The 26,641-nt window shown below is 36.6% G+C and overlaps 1 protein-coding gene across 12 annotated transcripts in view; it reads right to left on the reverse strand.

Moving 5' to 3' along the window:
• SCMH1 (Scm polycomb group protein homolog 1) overlaps positions 1–26,641 on the reverse strand; it is a 181,877-nt gene that overhangs the window by 62,620 nt on the left and 92,616 nt on the right. For 8 of the 12 annotated variants that reach the window (XM_051987892.1, XM_051987894.1, XM_051987893.1 and 5 more), the window contains 4 exons: positions 18,149–18,219; positions 16,694–16,928; positions 10,416–10,504; positions 9,063–9,306 (listed from right to left, as the gene is read on the reverse strand). In XM_051987892.1, the coding sequence (XP_051843852.1) occupies positions 9,063–9,306; positions 10,416–10,504; positions 16,694–16,928; positions 18,149–18,219 (639 nt within the window). Of the gene's footprint in view, positions 1–9,062; positions 9,307–10,415; positions 10,505–16,693; positions 16,929–18,148; positions 18,220–24,024; positions 24,124–24,429; positions 24,543–26,641 lie in introns of those variants that run through there. The other 4 variants (XM_051987899.1, XM_051987897.1, XM_051987898.1 and 1 more) reach the window with 2 other exon arrangements.

Consider the following 26,641-nt stretch of genomic DNA (forward strand, 5'->3'; position numbering starts at 1 on the left):
TCTTGGGGGTTTCTGGAGGCAGCTTTAGTTTCAGTTCAGAGTAATAATCACCTCAAATGTACCAGGAATTAAAATCCAATCCTTTATTGTCTCAAAATAGGCCTATCTCCTTCCTTGGTTCCAAGAGTTCTTGCAGTTTGTCTTTTAGCTCTTCCAGCTTCTGCCTCTAGTTCAACTCCAAATTTTGGTTCTTCTCTTCTCCTGACTGAATTCTGGCTCTCGATCTCTTTAACTGACTCTCCCACTGATTCCTGGCTCCCAATATCTTCAACTGACCCTCGCTGAGACTGAGAGTTTCTTATATATGATCTCTTAAAGATGTGAACCCAAAGGTTGACTCCTCCTCTGAGAGAGTGGGATTGTGGGAGGTGTAAACTTGGATATCTCCCAATTTGTGAACTCCAATTTGTGAGCCAATGTGTGAACTCTCAAAGGTATAAACACAAGCATTGTTTCTATCAATTCCATTGAGTTAACACCTTGTTTCAAGTTTTGGCTCATAACACCCGTTTTTTGTTTTAAACACGATTATTTTCCTCCCACAGCATGGTCAGTAAATTTCCGCATGCTAAGGAATGCAAACAGCACTATAGCAGGGCCGAATCTTGTGAAATGTCATGTAAGCAAACTTTCAACGGACTATAGTCAGACTTAAGTCTCTCATCAGTCTCCTGGCTCGGCTCTTTGATGTATTGACCCATTTAATTACCCCGACTACTGGGTCTCTTCTCCCTTTCCTTCCCTGTGGGTTATTGAAAGAATGCTGGGAGGATCCTATTAATGAAAAGCTCTAGAATGCTGCTGGTTCTTCTTGCCCCATGTTGGGTGCCAAGCTTGTAGCTAGCACTATTTTTAAAAGGGTTTTTGGATCATAAGATTATAGATATAGAGCTGAAAGAGAAAAATCCTAGTCCTAGTCTTTCAATTTATAAATAACAAAACAGGCCTGGGGAAGTCACTTGTCCAAGGTCACACAGAAAGTGAAATCCTTAGCTGAGAAGTCTATGTATGTAGTAAATACATGACCTGTCCATGGTCTCAAAGGATAATCTCAAGTGAAGCTTTGTGGATTTCATGAAAATGAAGACCATTTTAAAAGAAAGCTTCATGTGAAATGGCAAAAGTAAAGGAAAAAAGTTCTAAAATGTTATTTTTCTGAGGCTATCTTTAGTTCAGTCCAAAGTGTACTCTGAATCTTTTATTACAAAGATATTCTGGCTCCCTACCAGTTGCCCACATACAAGCCTAGGTCTCCCTATTCTTAAAAAATGGCTCTTATGTTAAGCCATCATTTTAAACTAAAGTCCTATAGCTCTCAATCTCTTTATGGTCAAACCTCTAGAAAAAGTTATTTACTCTACTTACTTTTACTTCTTCCCCCTTCTTTTCATTTCTGTTCTCTTAGCAATTTGGAACTATGCCCCAACGGTTATCAAAATGTGCATACCATTTGATCCAGCAGTGTCTCTATTGGATATGTATCCTAAATAGATCATAAAAAAGGGAAAAGGACCCCACATGTGCAAAAATGTTTGTAGCAGCCTTTTTGTAGGCAAGGAACTGGAAACTAAGTGGAGGTCCATCAGCTGGGGAATGACTGAACAAATAATGGTTTATGAATACAAGGGAATATTAATTATTATTCTATAAGAAACATCATCAGGCTGATTTGAGAAAGGCCTGGGAAGATTTACATGAACTGATGCTAAATGAAATGAGTAGAACCAAGAGAACACTTGTACACAGCAACAACAAGCTTTTGTGATGATCAACTGTGATGGACTTGGCTCTTTTCAACAATGAAGTGATTCAGACAGACTCGTGATGAAGAGAACCATCTGCATCGAGAAAGAGGGTTACGGGGACTGAATACAGATCACCACATAATATTTTCATGTTTTTTGTTGTTGTTTGCTTCTTCTTGTTTTTTCTGTCTCATTTTTTTCCCCTTTTTGATCTGATTTTTCTTGTGCAGCATGATAAATGTGGAACTATGTTTTAGAAGAACTGCACATGTTTAGCCTATGTTGGATTATTTGCTGTCTAGCGAAAGGAGTGAGGGGAATGGAGGCAGAAAAATTTGGAACATAAGGTTTTGCAAGGGTGAATATTGAGAACTATCTTTGCATGTATTTTGAAAATAAAAAGGTATTATCATTTCTGTTCTCTTGTAGTCTTGCTAACACTACCATCATTTAAAAAATTGTGTTCTTCATAAGATAGTTTACCTCTCAGACTTGTGGAAGAGGAAGGAATTTATGGCCAAAGAAGAATTAGAGATCATTATTGATCACAAAATAGAAAATTTTGATTACATCAAACTGAAAAGTTTTTGTACAAACAAAACGAATGCAGACAAGATTAGAAGGAAAGCAATAAACTGAGAAAACATTTTTACAGACAAAGGTTCTGATGAAGGCCTCATTTCCAAAATATATAGCGAATTGACTCTAATTTAAAAGAAATCAAGCCATTCTCCAATTGATAAATGGTCAAAGGATATGAACAGACAATTCTCAGATGAAGAAATTGAAACTATTTCTATCTAGCCATATGAAAAGATACTCCAAATTGTTATTAATCAGAGAAATGCAAATTAAGACAACTCTGCAATAACACTACACACTTGTCAGATTGGCTAGAATGACAGGGAAAGATAATGTGGAATATTGGAGGGGATGTGGGAAACCTGGGACACTGTTACATTGTTGGTGGAATTGTGAATACATCCAGCCATTCTGGAGAGCTATTTGGAACTATGCTCAAAAAGTTATCAACCTGTGCATACCCTTTAATCCAGCAGTGTTACTATTGGGCTTATATCCCAAAGAGATCTTAAAGAAGGGAAAGGGACCTGTATATGCAAGAATGTTTGTGGCAGCCTTCTTTGTAGTGGCCAAAAAATGGAAACTGAGTGGGATGCCCATCATTTGGAGAATGGCTGAATAAATTGTGGTATATGAATCTTATGGAATATTATTGTTCTGTAAGAAATGATCAGCAGGATGATTTCAGAAAGGCCTGGAGAGACTTACATGAACTGATGCTGAGTGAAATGAGCAGGACCAGGAGATCATTATATACTTCAACAACAATACCATATGATGATCAATTCTGATGGACATGGCCTTCTTCAGCAATGAGATGAATCAAATCAGTTCCAATAGAGCAGTAATGAATTGAACCAGCTACACTCAGCGAAAGAACTCTGGGAAATGAGTATGAACCACTACATAGAATTCCCAATCCCTCTATTTTTGTCCACCTGCATTTTTGATTTCCTTCACAGGTTAATTGTACACTATTTCAAAGTCTCATTCTTTTGTACAGCAAAATAATTGTATGTTCATGTATACATATATTGTATTTAACGTATATTTTAACATATTTAACACATATTGGTCAACCTGCCATCTGGGGTAGAGGCTGAGGAGAAAAAGGGGAAAAATTGAAACAAAAGGTTTTGCAAATTGTCAATGCTGAAAAATTACCCATGCATATATCTTGTAAATAAAAAGCTATAATAAAAAAAATTGTGTTCTTTTAGGCTACTAAATTCCATTCTGCTTCTTGTTCTACCCATCTGATCCTTCTTTAGTTCCTCTTATGAGATTATCTATCATTGTACTTAACTTGGAGTTATCCTCAACTTTTTACTCTTCTTCACCTCCTTCCTCAATCTAACCAGTTACCAAATTTCATCAATTCCCCCTATCTGTTCTTGTATCCACCCCTTTTTCCTCCTGTAATTTAGGCCCCTCAATAACTCTCATCTAGACTACTGTAAGTAACTGCCTTCAGATTGACCTTCTTGCTTCTATTCCCTTCTTCCTTCAATCCATTCTCCATACAGTGGCCAAAATTGTCTTCCAAAAGCAGAGGTCTCATCATGTCACTCCCCTGCTTGAAAATCTTCAGTGGTTCCCTATTTCATTAAGATAAAATAGATACTCCACAGCTTGGCATTAAAACCCTCTTCTCATAGTGTAGTTCAAGCTTGTTTTCCTGCTTTCATATTATTGAACTTCACACATTTCATAGTTTAACCAAACTAGCCTGCTTTATTTATACTGTCCAAAGTTGGCATTAAAAAAATTTTTTTTTAAATGGTATCTGTCTTTGACTGACATCTTGTTTATCTTAGCTTTGCTGAAAACTGCACTGACTTCTCTAATTCAATAAATACTTATTTTTTTAATCAATAGTATTTTATTTTTCCAAATACATGTAAAGTTAGTTTTCAACAGTCTTTTGTGTCCTAAATTTTTCTTCCTTCCTTTATTCCTCCCCAAAACAGCAAGTACTCTGATATAGGTTAAACATGTGCAATTTTTTAAAACATAGTTCCAAATTTGTCATGTTGTATACAATCTTAAACATATTTCCATATTTTGTTATGTTATGTGAGAAAAATTAGATCAAAAAGGGAAAAAAAAAACATGAGAAAGAAAACAAAAAAAAAAGATGGAAAAAACTGCTTCAATCCACATTCAGTGGAGGGCATTACCATCCCAAGTTGCCAATTAACATTTATTAAGCACCATATTGCTTCATACAAGTCTAGATATATGAAAAGGGTAATAATGCTTTACCAAAGAAAGAAAGAAAGTTGTTTGATTCTTTTAGCTGAATCTCTTCTTTTTCATCAACTGAAATCAGCTAGGTGAACAGCCACCCAAGCAAATACAGAATAATGAATAGGTAAAATACACTGGATTATGCATAGAAAAGATATTCAATAAAATTTGTTGAATTAAACAGAAATGTGAAACCAAATGGCAGGCAAGCAAACTCAGAAAGCAAGAGTAAAGTACTGCTCATTCCCCAAAATTTCTTCTTAATGTCAGTGTTTGGAGACCAATATATGAGGGTCTCAGAAGAACAGACTGAATCCTTTTAAGATAGCAGCTATAGAGGGATATTAACTACATAGCATGAAGTCAGTAGAGTTTTAAGGAGAGTGAGGCACATTAGGAGACTACCACATGCTCTTCCTTCGATCTCAAATAAAAACATGGCCAATAAGAATGATTACCTCAATGTGCATCTCTCCAAGCTGCTCCTCATGTATAGGATTGGTCTACTCACTTAGCTACCTATAGTTGACCTACAAGAGTGAAGTATAGAAGTAGAAAGGCCCGCTCTAGTTGTGCATTCTTTTGAGGGAAGGTAACCCAGAATCACCACAAATGGAGAGAATGAGTATCTCAGCAAAGCTCTCTTCACAACAGAAAACTAAATTCTAAGCTGAGAAATTAGGCATTCATTCTTCCTGCTCTTCCCCTTGTAATCTATCTCTACTAGAAATCTGGCTCCCCTCCTAGTCTAGGGTCAACTCCCTCCCCAAAAGAGGTTGTTTAGCAGCTGCTGAGTACATTCTTGCAGCAGCTTTTAGGCAACTGGAAGTGACTGCTGCCAACTGGGCAGATTCTGATCAACAGATGGCAATTCGCTCTCTCTCCATACATCACTGGCATCCTATGTCTAGGCCAGTGGTTCTCAAACTTTTGTTTTCAGTATCTTTATCCTATTAAAAATTATTGAGGATCTCTCCAAAGTGTTTTTGTTTATCTGGGTTACATTTATAGACATTTACCATATTGGAAATAAAAACTATTTTTGAATTTGTAGACCCTCTAAAAGGGTTTCAGAGATCCCCAGGATTCTCTAAACCAAATTTTGAAAACCACTGGTCTAGGCCATAGTAAGTTAAAATTTCTACATGTGTTTACGTCACATTGGCCAACTGACACATAATAAAACTGAGCGCCATAGTTGAATATCATTCATAATTGAATTATCCTCATTCTTTTAAGTCTTTCTATATAATTCATCTCCATTTTACCTGTCCAAGTTTAGTTTCTACAACAAAGTACAAAACCAAAAAACTATTAGCTAGTTATGCTAGTCTTCTCCTTTTATCCTCAAATATCTAATCTTAACTCCCAATTTTGCTCATGGTATTCTTACCATATGGAAGGACCTTCTTGAACACAAATGTACATAACTCTACACAAATTACACCATTTCAGTCAAATGGAAAATTTATGTCATATATTACATTTCTTGCCTAGATTAAATACAGGCTAAAATAAGCCACAAAAATGATTATAACATACAATATTTAAGTACATTTAAAGACACTAAAAAATAAAATACTCTATGAGGAAGAAGGCTATTACTGATGAGGGCAGTAATGGGGAAGGGAGCATCATGTTGGATGGCAAAAGAAGTAGCATTTAAGTGGGGCTTTAACTGGCAGATAAAAATTCTTTCATTCAGTAATTAGTGAAAACTGAAAGCCACAAGTGGATAATTACATAGGGATTTCAATTTTCAATTCTTGCTTGGACCACAAAAAAGTTTTGTTGTGGCTTTTAAAGTTCCTAATTGGGGACTGAAGCTCACAAGGGACAAGAACTATGCTGCATATTTCTATATGTCTCACAGCACAGACCTTAATACTATGGTTATATAAAGCACTAACAAATAGTTGTTGAATTGAACTAAAATTCTAAAAATGAGGTCTTTCTAGTACTTGTAGGCCCCCCCCCAAAAAGAGAAAGGTCTAAATATCTCCTCTTATTTTGTGGATATTTGTGGATAAACAGGTTTATCTGCCTGTCTTTTTAAAAAGTCTACCTTCTAAGTATTAAGATACTGGATCTTTTCTATTACAATTTTCATCCCCTCACTAAATTCTAGCATAATTAGCTTTGATAATTTATCTCTATCTTTCTATAAACCTAGTATAGGAGTTGAGGAACTAAACATACACTGTATATATCAACAATGGGACTACATTATTTTTTTGCATAGGATCAGAAACCCTGGATCTGAATGAATCCTTAGAAATTAGCCAATACATCCTAAGCTATGAATCAACTCTACAGTAGCGCAAATAAGTTCTTTCTATTTCTGGACATTTTCAGCTTGCTGCTTCATAGGAAAGCCTATTCCAATGTTAGAAAGTTCTTTTTATTATCAAGTTCTTCTTCATTTTGGAAAATTGCCTTCCTGAAACTTTTTTTAAAATCATCTTATGTCTGCCCTTTATAGCCACAAACTTCTCTTCCACCTAACAGCTTTTCAGGTTTTTAAAAGTTAGTTCATATCTCCCTTCTTTTTATAGTTTTCCTCATTTTATTTTGTTTAACATTTTTTCTTATCAACTATTTATTAGATGGAGTCAGAGGAAAGGCTCAGAAGTTGTAGTAATTTCACTAAGAAATAACCCCAGCTTAACTTGCAAATGTTAAAAATTCAAATGAATATCTAGGGGTGGGAAGAAGACAATAGGGTGATAGAAACAAGAACCCATGTGTGTGTTACAAGCATGCGTGTACACACACACACACACACACACACACACACACACACGAATATCTTGTTTTATCTGGCTGAACTGAGTAACTACATTTTTTCCATATTTTGTCACGCTCTCTTAAACCAGCACTAAGGGGGAGGGAGGACTATTGGAACAAATGGCCTAGCTGCTACTCTCATGATTGAAAGCTTCAGTCTGTATATAGAGAGGTCTACATTAAGATCTGTAAGGCTGAGTCTTGTATTTCCGAGGTACCTTCTAGTAAAAATTTAATCATAGCTGTGGGGAAAAAAGGATCCACTCTGTGCTGCAGATACAGAAAAAGACAAAAGGGAAAAAAGATATCTGAAGAGACTCTTCTGAAAACACTAAATACACAGTGTCTTTTCTCCCTATATACCTAGTTGCTCCCCACTTAGAGAATTATCCATGATTGCTTCAGAAGTCCAGCACTTAGAATCACAAAGGCTTTCTTATACGGAAAGTTAAACAGTCAACATCCTGACTAACAGAGTCCAATGGACATCATAACCTATGCCTGTTTTAACTTGAAAAGACTGATCCTGATGCAAAGAGACTCCTAAAGCACCACTACAGCCAGTCAGCAGGTGGTCATTAGGGAACTTTGATTGGTCAGAGATTTAATGACCTGGGCTCTCAGGGGGTCAGAGGTTTTCTTATCCCCAAAGTGTATGGAGAGAGGATGTTTTACTGAACTAAGAGAGGCTGAAAGAGCATTGAAAGCCTGGGGACCAGTGGTGGCTCTAAACCCCAGCCTCCAAATACTTGGGCACCTGCAGAAATGTGAGGTTTGGGCCTTCACGTGAGGTCTACAAGTTAACTCTTCACAAACACTACAAGAACAATCACAACAGAAAAGCATAATCAATTCATGGCTTCAATGTCCAATCTAATACAGATAGTTTTGTTCAAGTTTAAAGTAAAATATTTTAAAATGTGCAATTGTAACAAAATCCATGAAAGGCATACTCACTCTCCTATTGTACCTCTAGCATTTTCATTTTCCCCTTCATTCTTCTCAGCAAAGTAAGAGAAAATGGCTTTTGGTTCACTTGAATTTGGAGGTTTTGTCATTTTTAATCTAATTCCTAATTAGATTCCTAATCTCATTCCTAATGACTCTGGCTTTCCAAGGAGATCTAGAGGTCAGGAAGGAGAACAAAGTATGTCATCCTGATGTCTAGATTTATAAATTCAAGAAGGTTAGATCTAGAAGGATCTTTCAACTGTCTCCTTTCACAAACTAGAAAATTGTGGCTTATATAGAAAGCACTTGTCCAACATCATAGCAACTAAACTAGGGAATAGGCCACTAGTCAAGACAGAGTCTTAATTCCCCTCCACTTGAAGCATTCCACTTGGTTGCATCACATAAACATAAGGAGATTATATAATGATTATTTCCTTCAAAGAAGTGCATTTATAAAACCACTGAGTCAAACTATTTTTAAATTGTGTCAGCAGAGAAGTAAGGAAATAAGGTACTAAGTTAGTTGTCCCTTAATAAGCCAAAATGTTTAAGTACAGGTTTTTAGTAGCCTTTCTGGCCTCAACTAATTTTTCTGTCAATCTGCCCTTTTGTGAACTGGAGATGTTACCTTTTCTTCCAAGACAGAGAAAGTGCACTGAAAATGAAAGAGGCCATCTAAACCCATAATTCAGTTCTCTAGAGTCTTAGTCTTAGTAATGGCAACACGCCTTCGGCAGTTCTTACCTTTTGTGCCAGGGGGCTGTAGGTTGTCTCCCGTCAGAGAGCACCAGCCCACAGGAAAGATGTCCCTAGAGTCATAGCGACACCAGTAGTCAAAGGCACCTCGCCACCCATCAAATGTGACGAGGACCTCAGAGCCTCGGACTTCCCCAATGGTGGCTGGACAGATGAAATGGGGGTTCTTCCTATCCACAGCTTCAAGTTTCATTCCCAACTTAAAGAAGTTGTGAGAGGGAGATGGTGGTTCCTAAATGAAGAAGTTAAATACATAGACATAGAAAGGGAAATAACAGCTAAGCCAATTGTACCTACTTGTACCCTGTGGTTCACAAGCAATCATTGTGTGAGATTTATAACATGCCTTAAATCTAAAATGGCAACATTAGCAGCCTGACTCATCCCATGTAAAGAGTATCTCAGGTTCCCCTGTTTACCCATCAGTGAGGTAGCACAGAGATTCTCCACAAGGTCTATAATAACAATAACATCTTGCATGAATATGTCTCTTAAGTTTCCAAATTGTTTTTGAAGCTAGTGTTCCATTTGGTTGTCCCAACACACTGTGAGGTAAATAGGGCACAGGATTATTATTTTCATTTTATAACTGAGGAAACTGAAACACAGTGAAATAAAGTGATTTTCTCAAGGACAAAGCCCAAGTTGATGGCAGAGTGGCTGAATCGTCTTTCTTCACATACTATTATGATCACTCTTCTAAAGAAATAGCTTTAGTGATTCATTTCTGCTTCCCCCCAAAAAAGAATGATTTCCTTTGGCTGAAGCATTTGAAGAACAATATGGTTCCAACTTCCTTGTTCAGCTTTGTTTCACAACACTGCCCTCCGTGCACACTAGATTTTAGCCAAACTGGACTATACTGTACTTCCTGTGCTGGAATTGCCTTCTCTTCTTTCTTAGCCTTTGTTTCTCTTCTCTCTTCCTTGCCCCCACCCCCCATTCACTGGGTCGGGGTTCTCCAATCTCTACCTGGTTTCAAGGCCTAACTCAAAAACCACCTCTTTACTTTAATTCTCTCTCAGCTCCTTAAGATGCTTTGTGCTTGAACCTTTTCTTTGTACTCAACTCACTCTCCCTTGGTGCTTTATGGAAGCTCTTACATAGTAAGTCAATATTTGTTGAATTAAATTAAATCCGGAAATCCTAACCAGCCCAGTGGTCTCTCCATTAGAAGTCTGATGTCATCACTTTGAAAAAAATTGTCACTAGCCCAAAAAGTATCATGAGATTGTATGTATATTTGTATAGGATACATGCATCAGATATTGACAATCTGAGGGCATTGCAGGCATCCACCCAAGGAAAGCCAAAGGCTGGGTTGTCTGAAGATCACCATACCTTATGGAAAATCCGGACAGGAGCCATCTCTGCTCCATTTAGCGTCTTCAAGAGAAACATAGGCCAAGAGGAGGCATTCAGTCGGAATCCTGAAGCAATAGAATAGAAATGGATAAGAAGCATGTCAAACAGTGTGATGTTATCATATCTTTTTTCCTGTGAGACTCAAGAGTTATGACAGATATCATGATATTTCCAAGCCATTAGTCCTATCATTCCTATTCATATCTTAGATCCTTTTTTTCATAAAATTCCAAAGAAAGGTTGTATAGGGATAGTAAGTAGTGTCAAGCTGGACAGTACCCTAAGAAAAATGACATTCCGATCATTTAGGCTGATGTGTAATGGCTGTGAAATTTCTTTTTGATTTATGTTAGTACAAATGACAAATGTCTAGCTCTGTAAAGACCTTTCTGGTATTCAGTGTTTGTTCAGAAAACTCAGAATCAAATAAAAATTAAAAAGTTGAAGGAGGCCTTAGATCAACATATTCCATCTCCTTTTACAAGTGAGGAAAATGAGTCCCAGAAATGTGATCTGCCTATAGTTCTAGGGTGGCAGAACTTGATTGAGGTAAGGTGATTTTCTTTTAATCATAGTTTTTCCAGACAGAACTCTCTCCTCCCTTCTTCATTCCTAGCACTTCCCAAGAGCTCCCCAGATCTTTTTATCCTTATCAATTTTAGTAGATTAATTAAACCAAAGCTGCTGAGGACTATAGATAAGTACAAATAGAACTTCAGAAAGGGAATAACTTTAAGAACAGGCACTATGAATTGAAATTATACACACACACACAGAGCAAAGACAGACATAGACACACACACACCTATATACATGAAATTCAAGGCGGGGACAGATAAAGGAGAAGAATTAAGGAGAGAGGTGCTTTCCTTAAGCCCCAAGTCATGCTTTTTGATCTCTAAAGAGAGTTCTTATTTTTTCTCTCCATGAGGGATTGAGACAAGGGCTCCTTTACAAGATTCATTCACCTGGGTTTTCTTTATCCTACATCCATTGCAGAATGGAAAAAAGCTCCCAACTTTTCCCTATCCCATTCCATCCCTAAGTAAACCATCCCATTTCTGGTTTTCTACTGCAAATAATTACAGAGATGGGTGTAAAAATAACAAACATAGGAAAGTTATAGTGATAAGAAAAAGTTAAAAACCTCTGATGTTAGTCATTAACTTATATTCAAGTACACATGGAATCAGGCCTGCTTTTTCATAATTCCTTTCCTATTCTTTCACTAATTTATCTTGGTTCACCTTAGAACTCAGTCCAGCCCAAACCCTCTGGCTCTTTTACTCTGGGACTGGTGTCCTCAGATTCCAACTATTGTCTCTGAACAAAGAGAATAAGAAAGTGCAGGTTTTTCCTGAATTTTTCTCTCCCCTGGTGAGTGTACGGCTGTTAAATAATGATCACATGGGCCCACAAAGTCTCAAATAGGCTTAGTTCTAAGTTCAAGAAAGGTACCAGTATTTGGTCAGGCAATTGGGAATCAAAGAACATTGAATTTCCTCAGTAGAAGGGAAGGGAAAATTGTTACCTTGGGCATCCTGACAACAAGGAGAATTGGCTGATAAAGTAAAAGTGGCAGAAACCTTGGATGAAAGTGACTGTTATTTTTAAGAGTCCATGATAACCCAGCAAGGAAACACTGGGCACTCCCAAATGTCATAATCTAGATTTTAGGAAGTCAAATTTCTAAAAATTCAGGAACAAAAGTAAGTAATCCCAAGCCATTTTCTTTTCAAGTGAGAGAAGGAATCTTAAAAGGAAGATTTTTGGCTGTTACTGCCAGTTTTCCCTAAACTGGGGATAACAAGCTCAATCTTTAAAGCTTCCTTCTTTCAATTTTTGCCACCCTTTATAGCAATGTGTCTATAACAATGACCAAGATGACAATTATCCTCTTCTATCGCTTATCCTATTGAGTCTCAGCCAAGGTTTTCTGTGCTTAGCCAATTTCTCAAAGTGATTTTTAAAAAAACAATGATAATAGTAATGATATAGGCACTTCTATCACTCTTCTTATTTATGATCATAAAGAATACTCTTGGAATTTAGGCCTCTCTTAGAACCTAATGTGAGAATATAGGCTTTGTGGCCTTATTGCTTTTGGGTAAAGGAGACAACAAGTGTACTCATAGCCCTTTTGAAGTGACACTATATCCCTGCCTTATTTCCACATTTCCAAAGGACATTACTGAAAGGAAGAGTTGTTGGGATAGGAGTCAGGGATGATCAGGTAGTAGCCTGTTTCAAAACAGAATTACAAGGGTATTGTTAGTGTTTTTCTGCCACTAGGATCTTCATGAACATTATAATAACTTGGAGATAAGTTTAAATAGCTTCTCCTTAAGTTTTATTTATGAAGGGAAATTTCATATGATATACATGGTCTGCTTGAATTAAGTATTAAAAAGTATGTGTATGTAGGATGAGGGGGAGGGGATTTTTATCTATGTCTGTTTTCAAGAAGCAGATAGATGAAAATTTAAGAACAGAAAGAGGCTGCAGCCAACACTAGCCACAAACAACATCCTAGCAAGTATACCACAGAGAACTAGGAAAGGGGAAAAGCTTAGAAAAGGATGAGGATTCTTTATTCTTCAAAGCAAATGTTGAGGAGGAATGTTATCTGATTCTATAAAATCAAGAATGGTATATAAAATCAAGAATGAGAAGAATAAGGTTCAAATCCCAATATACTAAGGTAATGGAACCTCCTTTGAAACATAAACAAGGTAAACTCAGGACAAATAAAAATATATCTTATTTGACAGTGGATAATAATATTTATAGAACTTATTGCCCCTGAAGTTAGTAAGAATAGAGAATAAGTGCATTCAGAAAGAGTTAAACTATTTCATGAAGATCCATAAGATTAGGAAATATATCTAATTTTCAAGATTGACAACTAGACCCTTCCATGGAACATCTCTTGAGTCCACTGTTGGTTAGAGTATTCTGGACTATAGAAACAAGGTGCCTGACCTGGTATGACAATCCTTATAGTCCAGTAGTACAGCTGAGTTCAGACACTCGGGTTCTAAATTTTTAATACATGAACTTGTTTTTTAAAAATATTTTAATATATATCAATATAATTAGTTGCTTTTGTAATCCTATGTATTTACTTCATACAAAATTCGAACAAAGGTCTTCCTGATTTCAATTCTAGCACTCTATTTGCTGTACCACCTAGCTACTCTGAAGGGGTCCATGACACAAAAAGGATTAAGAACCTCTACCTTGGACCATGAAAGTTTTAACCTAACTTCAAAACTAATAGTTTGTCCAATTAGCAGTTTCCATCTCTATCTTGATCTCGTTTCTTAAAGATCACAGGAGCCATATACTGGCATGAGAAGTTGAATCAAGTCAGGGCAATCATCTCTCTGCTCATTAGACAAGAACCTCTAGTGAAAGGAAAACCACTTTTTAAAAGGCTGATTAAACAATACTAGGTCTACATGTGTAACTCCTAGTCTTTCCTCCAAACTCAATGCCCTGTCAATGGCTTAGAGAGGAAAGGTGGGAGAACTCCATCAGATTTCTTTCTACCCTTTAAGAACTTCCAGATACTCTGTAATCGATTGCCATGAAATAGTACTGGTGATCTAGGGTCCTCAGTAACCTCAGCCCTAGGGTAGGGCTGTCATTTTACTATCCTTGGTGCCCTCAAGTGGTAGGTATTAGAATAACATTTGCAGAAAGGAATTGTCATATTTTTTCCATGGCCATTGCTATGGTAATTTTCAATCAAATGTCTTTGGAAATGTGATTATACTATCACTGCTTCATTTTGTAACCCTCCTGGGTGTATGGATGTGTGTGTGTGTGTGTGTGTGTGTGTGTGTGTGTGTGTGTGTGAGAGAGAGAGAGAGAGAGAGACAGAGAGACAGAGAGATAATCATCATAATCTTGTTGTTCCTGTGTATAATGTTCTCCTAGTTCTGCTCAGTTCACTCAACATCAGTTCATGCATGTCTTTTCAGGCTTTTCTGAAATCAGCCTGCTCATCACTTCTTATATTCATTACATTCATATATCACAACTTATTCAGCTGTTCCCCAGTTGATGGGCATCCATCCCCAATTTCTTGCCACCACAAAAAGAGCCGCTACAAACATTTTTATACAAGTGGATCCTTTTCTTATCTCTTAGGATTACAGACCCAGTAGTGTCCAAAGGACCAAAGAGGTATGGTTAGTATACTATGAATTGGTTGCATTATTCAAATTCACAATATTTGATATTGCAATTATATGTAAAATACAGTAATTAGTTTCAGTCCAATAGAAGCATGTAGTTTAAATTCCTAATGGGATTACTTTCATAGGTTTTGTTGTTCACACTAATCAAGATGTAGATATAATGGAATATATTACTATATAATAAAAAATGATAACTATAAAGAAATCATAGAAGCATAAGCAGTCTTATATAAACAGATACAAGCTGTTATATAAGTACAACAGGGAAAATTTTATATATATATATATATATATATATATATATATATACATACACATATATATACACACACACATATACACACACACACACACACACACACACACAATGAGTATAACTATGTAATTAGAAAGAACAACAACAAAAAAAATCTAATGTATAAATACATATGACCAAGTACGAACTCTAAGAATTGAAAAAAAAAAATTACCTCCCTCTCTTATTTGCTTAAGTGGGAAATTATGGGTATAGAATATTGTACATACTGTAGGCTAGGCTGATATACTGCTTGGTTTTGTTAAACTAATTAATTTTCTCTCTTTCAGAGACAGCTAGATATAACTATGGTTAGAGAGCTGGTCCTAGAATCAAAGAGACCAAGTTCAGATTTGATCTTAGATATTTAACTAGCTGTGTGACACTAGACAAGTAACAACTTTTGTCTGTCTCTTTTACTCACTATAAAATGAGAATAATAATAGTACCTACCTCCCAGAATTGATTTTTTTCCCTATATTTGGTCTATATTTAGTAGGCAATTTCCTTTAAAAACCCAGGTGTTTTAAGGATCAAATAAGATAGTATTTGTAAAGTGTTTTAGCTCAGTGACTGACACAAGTAGATACTTATTTCCTTCCTTCCTTCCTTTCTTTTTTATTCTTTATTATAAGAGGTGTTCACAAGGCAGGAGAGGAGAGGATATTTCAAAAATTAAAAGCATATAAAAATAAGATCAATAAAATATTTTTTTTTAAAAAAGTGAGTTAAGATTAACTTGTTTATAAGCTTTTGTGGAAGAATTTTGGATGCCCACAAAGCCAAGGCTGAGAAGAAGGATAAAATGCAGACTATCCAAAGCAGTTGGTCCTGCTCAAATATCACAGGTCTATCCAGTATTCCTATCTCTATTGGGGGAGGGACTGGGTCTCTCTATCTTATCCATGTTGGAAGTATAGCAGCTACTCATGGACCTGATCCCACTACTGATCACTCTGGGTACTTTGAACTTAGTTCTAACCCAGGCCTGTTCACCTCTCCTCAGTTAGTCTGGTGACTCTTTGTTCTTGCAGGTTCACCATATTTGTGCCAGACTTGGTGCTTTAATCACTCCTGAGCTATACCAGTCTCAGACATCCCAATAGCAAGGATCACAGATGTATTCCATCACATCTGGCCTCCCTTTCTTATTGAAGAGTTCTTAGGGGCTTTCAGGTCTCCTAAGATAAGTGATAGGAATGTCATAAAAGGGTTCAAACTTAATTTATTGAATGACTACTTTGTTGTAAGCCCCTCCTGGGCTGGCAATTTTTCACTCAGGACTGTGGACGATTTATTAAGGAAGGACCTCTCTAGAAACTTTTTCTCTACTAGAAGGAATTCATCAATTTAAGAAACAAGACCAAAACAACACATAGGAGAGAATATAGAAAAAGTCAGCAGTTCAGAGATATAAACACATCAACAAGGAGTTACATCCTTTCAGCCTACAGGCTGAAAAAGAAGAGGATCTCCTTAGAAAGAGAAAGCCTTTGGTCCCATGCACATCCTACAGGTTGCTAGGGAGATACAGATAATGAAGTTCATTAGGAAGACCACTTCCCTTTTCTTGGGGCAGCTCAAAAGGAGTGAAGGCCTTTTCTTTTACCCAAGCCTCAAATAAAAACTGTGTACTTGTTTGATCTTCAATTACGCTCAAAGGAAAAATGCAACAGGACACTGAACTTGTTATTCTAATACCTTCACTAATTCTAGTAGCCAGATAATCTGTCTAGGAGAGGCTGGACACTCACCTAAAGGAGGCTGAAGCATTCCTCCATTTTTCTCACAGTTACCAATGGGCTGGATTTCAGCCGAGTCAACTAGCCTCCAGAAGTCATTCTTATTATCACTGCCATCCAGGCGTAGTCGGAGTCGAGCACCAGTCAGTCCAACCACTGTTGCAATGCAGGTGGAAGTGGTGTTCCTTGGGTCCTGAGCTTCCAACTTCATACCTATCTTGAACTCGTTGCTTGGGGGAGTGTAGGACTGAGGAAAACAAATCAAGAAGATAATACAGAATGTCATTGTAAAATATTCATTCACCTCATGAAATGCTTAAAAATGTGAAATCCTACAATTGCCTAGTCTGAGACCTGAGTTGATCACATGTAGTAATGAGGAGAAGTGGCTCTGAGCTCATACTATATTTTATGTAATTTTTAAGGCAGAATTTCTTGGAAATGGGATAATGATAGATGACATAAGAGAAGATATTCTGTCCCTCAAGGCCTCAAATTCTACTTTTCATTAGGAAACAAAGTTCATGGTGGACTGACAGATTCTCATCTGGCTTAGCAAATCCAAATGTATCTATTATATCCACACAATTTACCCCACACATTCTTTCAATACTTTTTGAAACTAGCACATTAATCAGCAACAACACTGTTAATCTCCTTTGAAGATTCAGTCTGCTAGCTCTCCAATTACAGATTAATTTTCAAAGGCTTTTAATTTTTTCTATCTGAAATAAACTTAAATACTGGTCTATTCTTTGTTTTTTTTTTTAAATATAAAATTCTGACCTCAATAAAATGAGTTTATGTCAAAACTTAATAATAGTAATGGGAGAGAAGAGACGAGCTCTACACAGAGGAAAGGGATTTTGCTCCTCCACCAAGCATCACTCCACCATCACCCATTTTCCCAACTCTTAACCCCTCCCTAGGACATGGTCAGCATCATCTGCTTAACTGATGGAGCACTGAGGATACTCTGTGGCAGGTGAAATATCAATGGCTCCAATGCCTTCTTCAAAGACCTGAGAGTGATCCCATGGCCTGTATACCCTTGGGTGTCAACTTTTTAATTCAAGACTTAGAGGGAAGTGGATGATATATAAAGGGAAAGTAATGGTTTTTTTCCTTTACTAGCCATGTTTAAGATTATAGAATGTGGTCCCGTTTATCCCAATTAAAGGGAAAAGACAGAATTGATGTCTCTGCCTAACTATCTCTAAGGGCCTACAGAGGATAGTGAGGCCTTTCCTTGAGACAGGACTAATGTTTGAATGGCTGTGGGGAATGTCTATTACTATGATTCAGGTGACTATCACTGTCCCTCTTAATGTATTTTCCTACCAAGATCATTGTTTTCTGGTGGTTTTTTGAGAAGTCTAAGGTGGCAGGATCCTATCCTCTGTTTACCCAAGGATCACAAATAAAATTCTTTCCCCTACCCAATGATTACACTATGCAATCAATTACCTGCTTGAAGCAATGGGCAGGTGCTGGGATGGAACATGTTTCTTTTAGGTATTTGTCCCAGGTGAAATGACCTGCAGAAGAAACAGACATTTCTAGTATACTTAACTCTCTAAAACAGCAGTCCTCAAGTTATTATACAGGGTCTTGTATGCTCTTGCATACTCACACTAGTCAAATGCTTTAGAGCTGGAAGTGATTTAGACTCAATATTCAACCCTCTGCACAGAGGCTGCTTTCATTTTCAGTCACAGGAACCATATTCCCCTGGGTAGCCAAGGAATTGGGAAATGAAACTTTTGTATCGAAAGCAGGGTTGATACCCTCAGTAACTAGAGGGTACCATTCTATGGCAATGGCTTTCTTGGTTGTCTCCAAAAATGTCGCCAATATAAAAATGTCTCCAAATGTAAGGACCAGATGTGCTATTGTTCAGAAAAGGTTTTCAACCACTATAGGATAAAAGAGAAGAATTAGGTCCATTCTAACTGACTCAACTACTTATAAACACTGACCATAGTCTAAGTATTCAATAACTCCTGCACTAAAAGCAATATTACTGCCAACCTAGATGGGAAATGTGACAATGAGATGGCACAATGACAAATCTGGACTTGTCTTTTACAAAGGCACAGGATAGAAGGACTGAAGGGATGGAAAGTGGTAGCCTAAAAAGTCTAGAGAAAGTAGAACAAACATGACGCTCCCTTTGGCCTTAGCCTCTCTGAACTGCTCTTTTTCTTTTCCTATTAGAAGTCTCTAGTACTTGGATGCCTAAAATAACATGTACTGAAAAATATTATGGTCTGGATGTCTTTGGCTTTGCTGAAGTTATTCATGGCCCCAAGTTTATCATTAGTCCTAGATATAACCTGAAATGTTAGCAATGACACTGGAGTCTAAAGACAATAGTAATAGAGATAAAATCAGATAAAAACAAATTTCTTTCTCATTAGAATGGAAGAACTCAATGATTCTTTACTTCCAAGGTCAAGCCATTTCCAAATATCCAACAAGAAGTGAACCCAGGATGAATGAGGAAGTTTCCAGATGAGGCAGAAGTAGGCTCATGGTATGTCCCTCACAAACTAACCCAACACTGTGGTATAGCAGCATCTCCTGAAATTTCTTTTGTAGCTGCTGATCAGCACAGGCCCTCTTTGGGCCAAGCAAAAGCACTCGATGCTAGGAATAAAAATGAGTCACTGAATGATGCAATCTAAATCATTCCAAAGATGATGCCAAGACTTTATAAACTACTGACTTTATAGCTTTGCCTTTAACACACCAAGCCAAATGGATCTGGACAAGAATCACACAATAAGTCCTAAACCATTTCATGAACTGGTCACCAATTAATCATCTCTACTAGACAGTTAGCCCGCAGGGTAAGTGAGGTGTATGGGTCCTCAAGACAAGGATTTAAAAAGCTGATCGGATTTAAGACAGAGGCAGCTCCTAGCTGAGGGGGCCCATGGGTAAGAGCTGAATACATTTTATCACTATCTGCTGTCACTGAAAGGCAGGCGGAAACAATAAAAGAAAATGCAATTTCCCCCAAAAGAGGCTAATCCTTACAAATGAGAGATTTGGTGGAGAGTGTGTCTGTGAACTGACCAGACCCCGACTCTGGAGAGTTAGTTTGTTCAGATTCAAGTAATTGCTTGCATTAACTTGTGTCCTGATGAACAGCACCCAAGAGACTCTGGTTTTCAAGTAATTATGAAAGCAGCAGGGGTGCCACAATAATTAGAGTCAGTTACAGTTTGCTAGTCCACACCTCGATGACTTTAATCAATTACCATGTGATGATAAAGATGGTCCAGAAACCTCAGCCCTTCCAACTCCTTACCAGCGGGGAGGAAAAAAATGCTTCTCCCTTTTCAAGGCCATCCCAGCTACTGTGTAGGTTAGAAAAGCTACATCATAAACTCATTTTTATTTTTCTTAATCTAAGAATAAGTCCCAAATCCAAAGATAGAACAAACATTCTAATTTCCAAATAATTCCAAATAGGAAATTGAGGCTCAGACATGTAAATAAAGAGTTGCATATAGCTGCTCAAGTAGTAATACAACTCAGATCTAAGACTAGATTAATTTGTAACACTTTTATTATCCAAGACTTGATCCCCTATCATTAGCAAAAATACCTAAATGAGAAAAAATTCATTTTCTTAACAAGAATTTTTCAAGCACCTAGTAAGTGCTAACATGACACTAGGCACTACATATTTCTAGTACTTTATTAGGGAAAAGATGTAGAAGACATGAATCCTGCCCTCAAAGAGCTCATTGTCTAAATAATATATGTGAAAGTGTTCTGAATAAGTAAGAATTCCTATTTGTAAAAAAGGATGATATATCTTGATCTCATGTGAGCAAGTTATGTAAGCATCTTCTTCAGTATAGGCAGTGAAATCTCAAACATAAAGAATGTTTATCAAATGTAATGAAAAACAGCCATACAAATGAGCATTAATCCAAAGTCTAAAAAGCTGAGCCACAAAAAAGAAATTGGGGTTTGGATGAAGTAAGAACTTTAACAAAAACCTAAATGCACAGATCTAAAGTACTGATATATAAACCTCATGGTATTAAAATTTTGAATTCAGAAGATGCTTTAAAAATCACTTTGGGAGCAGCTAGATGGCTCAGTGGATAAAGCACTAGCCCTCAAGTCAGGAGGACCTGAGATCAAATTCAACTTTTTTGAGGCTTTTCTCCTGGCTCTTTTTTCTTCTTTTATGATCTCTTGGGGATACATATCTGTAGGGACACTGCTAGATCAAGGATATGCACAGTGTGATAACCTTTTGGGCATAGTTCCAAATTGCCTCACAAAAATAAACAAAAGAATGAATGAATGAATGAATGAACGAACAAATAAAGATAGTGGGCTCCAAGCTCCATAAAAAATAAAGATCACTTTATTCATGAAGCTGAACCAGGAGAATATTGTACAAAGTAATGGCAAAATTATATGATGATCAACTATGATAGACTTAGCTCTACTCACCAATGTGGTAATCTAAGACAATTCCAATAGAAATGGGATAGAAAATGCATCTGCATCCAGAAGAACATCTATGGTAACTGAATGTGAAAAGAAGCACACTATTTTCACTTATTATTTTTTTTTTTTTAGTTTTTCCTTCTGTGTTTTTTCCCTTTTGTTCTGATTTTCTTTCACAACATGACAAATATGGAGATAAGTTTAAAATAAATATAAAATAAAATAAAAGAAGTAAAACTTCTTTATATGTAATTGGAAAAATAAAATATTATTGAGGGGAAAAAAGATCATCTTCTTCAATGCTCTCAATCAAAGGAAGAATGGAATCTCAGCTAAAAGGAAGCTAAAAAGATCATCTAGTCCAATCCACACTTGTCTTATAAGAATTTCCCCTATAATATTCTCTAACAGGTGATCAGTCCCTCTAGAGTACTTCTAACAGAAAGCCATTCAATTTCTGTCTGAACACTTCAAGTGATAGAAAAATTACTGGTTTAACAAAAATCTCATTTTTTAATAACTAGAATTAATTCACTAACAAAAATCAAATACTGCTTGATGCCTATAAAACAGGGTATCTCATTGAAATAGTGAATAATGATGGTACCAATGCAAGGAAAAGTTGAAAGAGCAATACATGTCTACCTATTTTATATCAACACTAAATAAGCAAAAGCTAATTTTTTTTCCCAACTCAGGATATGATGGAAAAATAGTCTATTGTATAGAACTATTCCCAAGCCCCCAAAAGTCTGGAGAATTCAAGCTGTGATGATTTAAATGTCATCCTGCAATGAATTAATAAGTATTTAAGTGCCCACTATGTGCCAGATATTGTACTAAGTGCCAGGAATACAAACAAAACAACATATAAATATAATAAATATACTGACTATCTATAGGATAAAAACAAGATAGTTTTATGAGAGGGCACTGGCAGTTGAGGTAGTGGGAGAAATTATCAAGAAAGGCTTCTTGTAGGACATGGTTCTTGAGTTGAATCTTGAAGGAAATCAAATGTTAAAAGAGATGAAGTAAAGAAAGAATGTGTCTCAGGCATACAGAATGGCTTGTACAAAGAAGCAGAAATGGGATAAGGAATGGTATATTTGAAGAATAGCATGTAGGTCATTTAAAAAAAAGCATATAAAAACTATAATACAAAATGAAAGACAAGTGCATAAAAGAATGATGAAGAATTCATAGAAAGGAAAAAAACATTTGTCTAAGGGGAAGAAGATGCTCAAGGAGGGCTTCATGGAAGAATTTTTGAAATGAGTCTTAGAATAAGTAGTACTTCAAGAGGAAGAGAAGGAGAAGGTTTGTGAGGGCAAAGGTAAAATACATAAGATACATTCTGGGAATGAGGTATGATTCTGTTTGGCTATAATTTAGAATATATAAAAGACTTACAGAGTTAAAAGAAACAGGGTTGTGAAGAATTTTGAACAACAGGACAGGAGTCTGATGTAAGTTAGAAGGCACTAGGGGCTTTCTGAGCAGGAAAATAATATTCATACTATGTTCACTAGAGCTATTTATGAGGAAGATTAATCTAGCAGTGGATGGACTTGCAAGGGAGGCACAAAGAACAGTTAGGTGACTCCTGATGGGAAAGGCCTGTGTTTAGCATCCAGTTCTGTTCTAACTGCCCATACAACTTTGGGCAAGTCATTTTATCTATCTGAACCTCAATTTCTTCTCCAAAAAATGAGAGGGTTAGACTAGATGACCAAAAAGCTCCATTCCAGCTCTCAATCTATAATCCTATTAATCAGTTAAACAAGGTAAGAGTAAGCCTATACCAACAACAGAAGTGGAGACCAAAAAGAACAAGGAAATGAAAGTTATATAGGCACAGAATCAGTAGGATTTGGCCATTATAAGTTTCAAGTCTAGGTAGTTAGTGAGCTGACATTACCATAAATAGAACAGTCAAAAGCAGGTTTTAGAAGAGATGATGAATTTTGCCTCGATAATTGTCCCTTAAATTTGCAATTCCATGAACTCCATGAGTCCACAAACTAAGGTTCAGGATGATTAAGTGACTTGTCCATGGTCACAGAGACAGCAAATATGGGATTGGAAATCTATTCTTCCAATACCTGACATAGTACTATGATATAGCAGGGTAATACCCATGTTTTAGATAAGGGAAGGAAGCTTAGGGCAGCTGAATGACCTGCCTGTGGCTACATACCGATTAAATTTCAGAGCCAAGATGGCAACCTGCATTTCTTGGCTCTAGGCTCTTAACACTCTTCCCACTGTATTACAGGTGTCTCACTCTTAGGGAGAGAGGATTCAGTTTATATCAAGAAAAACTGGTCCAGTGGATAGGAATTGTTTTCTGAGTACTAAGTTCCTCATTAATGAAGATCTTCAAATGGGTGTCTGGTGACCACTTGTCAGGAATAGGTTTGATGCATTAATCTCCAAAGTCAATCTCCGATCTGAGCCTATAATTTGAATGTGACAAAGTAAAAAGGGAGCTAGACTTGCAGTCAGGAACCTGAGTTCAGATTCCACCTCTGATACTAACTGTCTCTCTACAGAAACTAGAATAGAAGAGCTGCAGGCTATTTTAGGGATCTTAGGGATTCTTGAGTCTGAATTCAATTAATGAATGGAGTAAATGAATTAATGAATGGGGTAATTGAGGAGAAAAGAGGCTAAAGGACTTGCCCAAGGTCTCACAGAGCCAGTTAGTGCCAGAAACAGGACTAAATTTCATGCCTTCTGGACATTTTGTTAGTTTTCCATTATGCTATATTTTCTTTTTTCTGATTTCTAATGTTTCAACCACAACCTTAAAGTTGCCGAAGAATGGAGAAATAGTTGGTCTGCATAGATTCAAATCCTACCTCTCACACAGACTGGCTATGGGATCTTGAGAAAGCCATTGAATACTTCTGTATTCCATCCAACTCCTTAAGACTGGATATTGCAGGGATGGATTAGAAAAGTTCTTCACCATGAGTTTCCTACACCAATGAAAGTACAGATCCTTCAGCTTAAAGACACAAGAATGAATTAATATGTGTGTGTGTGTATGTGTGTGTGTGTGTGTATTAAATGTGGAAAACTAGTTACAATAAATTATAAAGAAATTTTGATGATTTATATTTAGAGTTTTAACTTGGTTCCCTCTGTTATGAGCCATTTTTAGTCAGTGTAGAAAATGAAGCAGATACATTCAGCTGTGTTAATATAAAGGAAATGTGGACCCTGCACTGCCCCAGACTCAAAATTAAACTTCATGACCCTACCTTCTCTCTGATGTTCTTCTGCACGTCCTCAACAACAAAAAGCAGCCTGTGAGAGTAGGGTCATCTAAGGCACATCCTTACAGCAAGTGAAAAGAGTAGCTGTTCCAGTAGGGCTATGGGAAGAGTGCAACATGGAGAAGCTCATCTGACAGTGGTCTTACTAGCAGAAAATGTTTTCTAGCCATATTCTCCAATGATTCTATCAATAATTTTCCAATAGTTTTGTTGTGATCAACAATGCTCTCCACAACTATATGTGTTTTATATGTAAATTCCTTTTTCTGCTAAAAATAAACAGGTGCTATTTGTAAAACCCTTGCAAATCTTAAAGAACTAAACAAATCTTACCTACTAGTATTATTGTTATAAACAAGTGAATACTATTTTATACCATGTTCAATGTAAATGTGGACACATGTCAGCACTAATTTGAGATGGAGCAGACTTGTATTGAGAAAAGAGGAGATTATGTAGGATATGATTATTGTCTTCCAATAATGTAAAAGGTAATAATAATAATTTAGTGTGTTTTCTATGAAAGTAAAAGACTGCTTATTATGCTTGATTCAGAAAGTAGAACTAGAAGCAATAGGTGAAAACTCTGAGGCAGATTTAAGTTGATATCATGAAAAACCTCTAAATAAGCAGCATGATTCAAAAGTGAAATGGGCTACTTGAGGAGGTGTTGAGTTCCACATGACTAAAGATTTTCAGGTTGGAAGATGTCTGAATATTTATCAGGAATGTTATAGAGAAAATTCCTATTAAAATACACATAAAAGTTAGACTAAATAAACTTTGTGAATCTTAAAAACACTATTATCAATTTGACTTAATATTATTGTTATAATCATTGAAGGTTCTTTCAGCCCCAAGATTTGTTGATCCTGTGAAGGGTAGAACAGCAAAAATGGACAGCCTATTTAGTGCATTGGTTACTATGGGGAGAAAAGCATGACCAAAGAAACACATAGGAGGATACATCCTCAAAGTCACTGCTAAGGCTGCCTGAACAGTGAGGAAGAATTGATACCTAGTTTGAATAATCTTCAGTAATCCAAATCAGAAATTCATGTAGATATTATAACCTAACATTTGGTTATGAACGGAAAAGAAAATCCCATAGATTAAAAGCATTTTTATAGGTAATGATGAGAAATACAAACTCACTAACATTCACTAACATACAATTCAGGGCTAATAATAGGTAGAGTAACATTTATAGGAAAAGCTATGAAAATACTAAAATCCCCCTCATTCTTTTTTTTTTTTTTTTTGGTGAGGCAATTGGGGTCAAGTGACTTGCCCAGGGTCCCACAGCTAGGACGTGTTAAATGTCTGAAATCACATTTGAACTCAGGTCTGCCTGACTTCAGGGCTGATGCTCTATCCACTGCACCACCTAGCTGCCCCAAGCCCTCTCATTCTTTTAGTTCATATACCAAAAGGAACTCTAGAGCAAGGGAGAAGGAGACAATGAGGTGGTGGAGTATGAAAACCATTTAGCTATTTATATGCCAATTCACAGAAATAGATTACAGATGACCACAAGTTTTTAAAGCCCTAAAAAGAAAAAGCAGTATCCCATATCTCCTTTATTGGATTTGATATAATCCCATTTAAAGCATTTTTCTCTGACTAGAAATTATAGAATATCCTCCTTGATACTTGAATAAATTTCTGAATAGAACCTAGTCCTCTTGGCTCCACATTCTAAGCACCAAGAAAAAATAGAGAAAAGTAAATGGTTATGAGATGATGGGAGCAAATCGAAATGACAAAAGCAGAAGCTAGTAAAGAGGTGATCAAAAATCAGAAGAGGGAGGTAAGTTGGTTTGATTAGTTGACTGAAAGCATCTGCTCTAAATATAGTGCAACAAAATATCTACAAATCTACTAAGAGGAAAATGTACCCCATTTATCTGTATGAGCTGGTGTGAAGAACTTAGGTTTTTGAGTCTTCTACTAACTTGTTCTTCTACTAACTTGCTTTATGACACTGGATAAATTATTTGACCTCTGGGGGCTTCAGCTTCTTATTCAACAAAATAAGCTAATAAAATGCTGTACAGGTTAAAAATTCTGTGATTTTATACTTCTAGTCACTTTAGACTTATTCACTGTGGAACAAGAGTTATACAACTATTCAAATCACTTTGCCTGAGCAGTTTTTGTAAATATGCCTCAAAGAGACATTTCTAAGACCTCTTCT

This window comes from Antechinus flavipes, chromosome 3 (assembly GCF_016432865.1).
Source record: "Antechinus flavipes isolate AdamAnt ecotype Samford, QLD, Australia chromosome 3, AdamAnt_v2, whole genome shotgun sequence".
Lineage (NCBI taxonomy): Eukaryota > Metazoa > Chordata > Mammalia > Dasyuromorphia > Dasyuridae > Antechinus > Antechinus flavipes.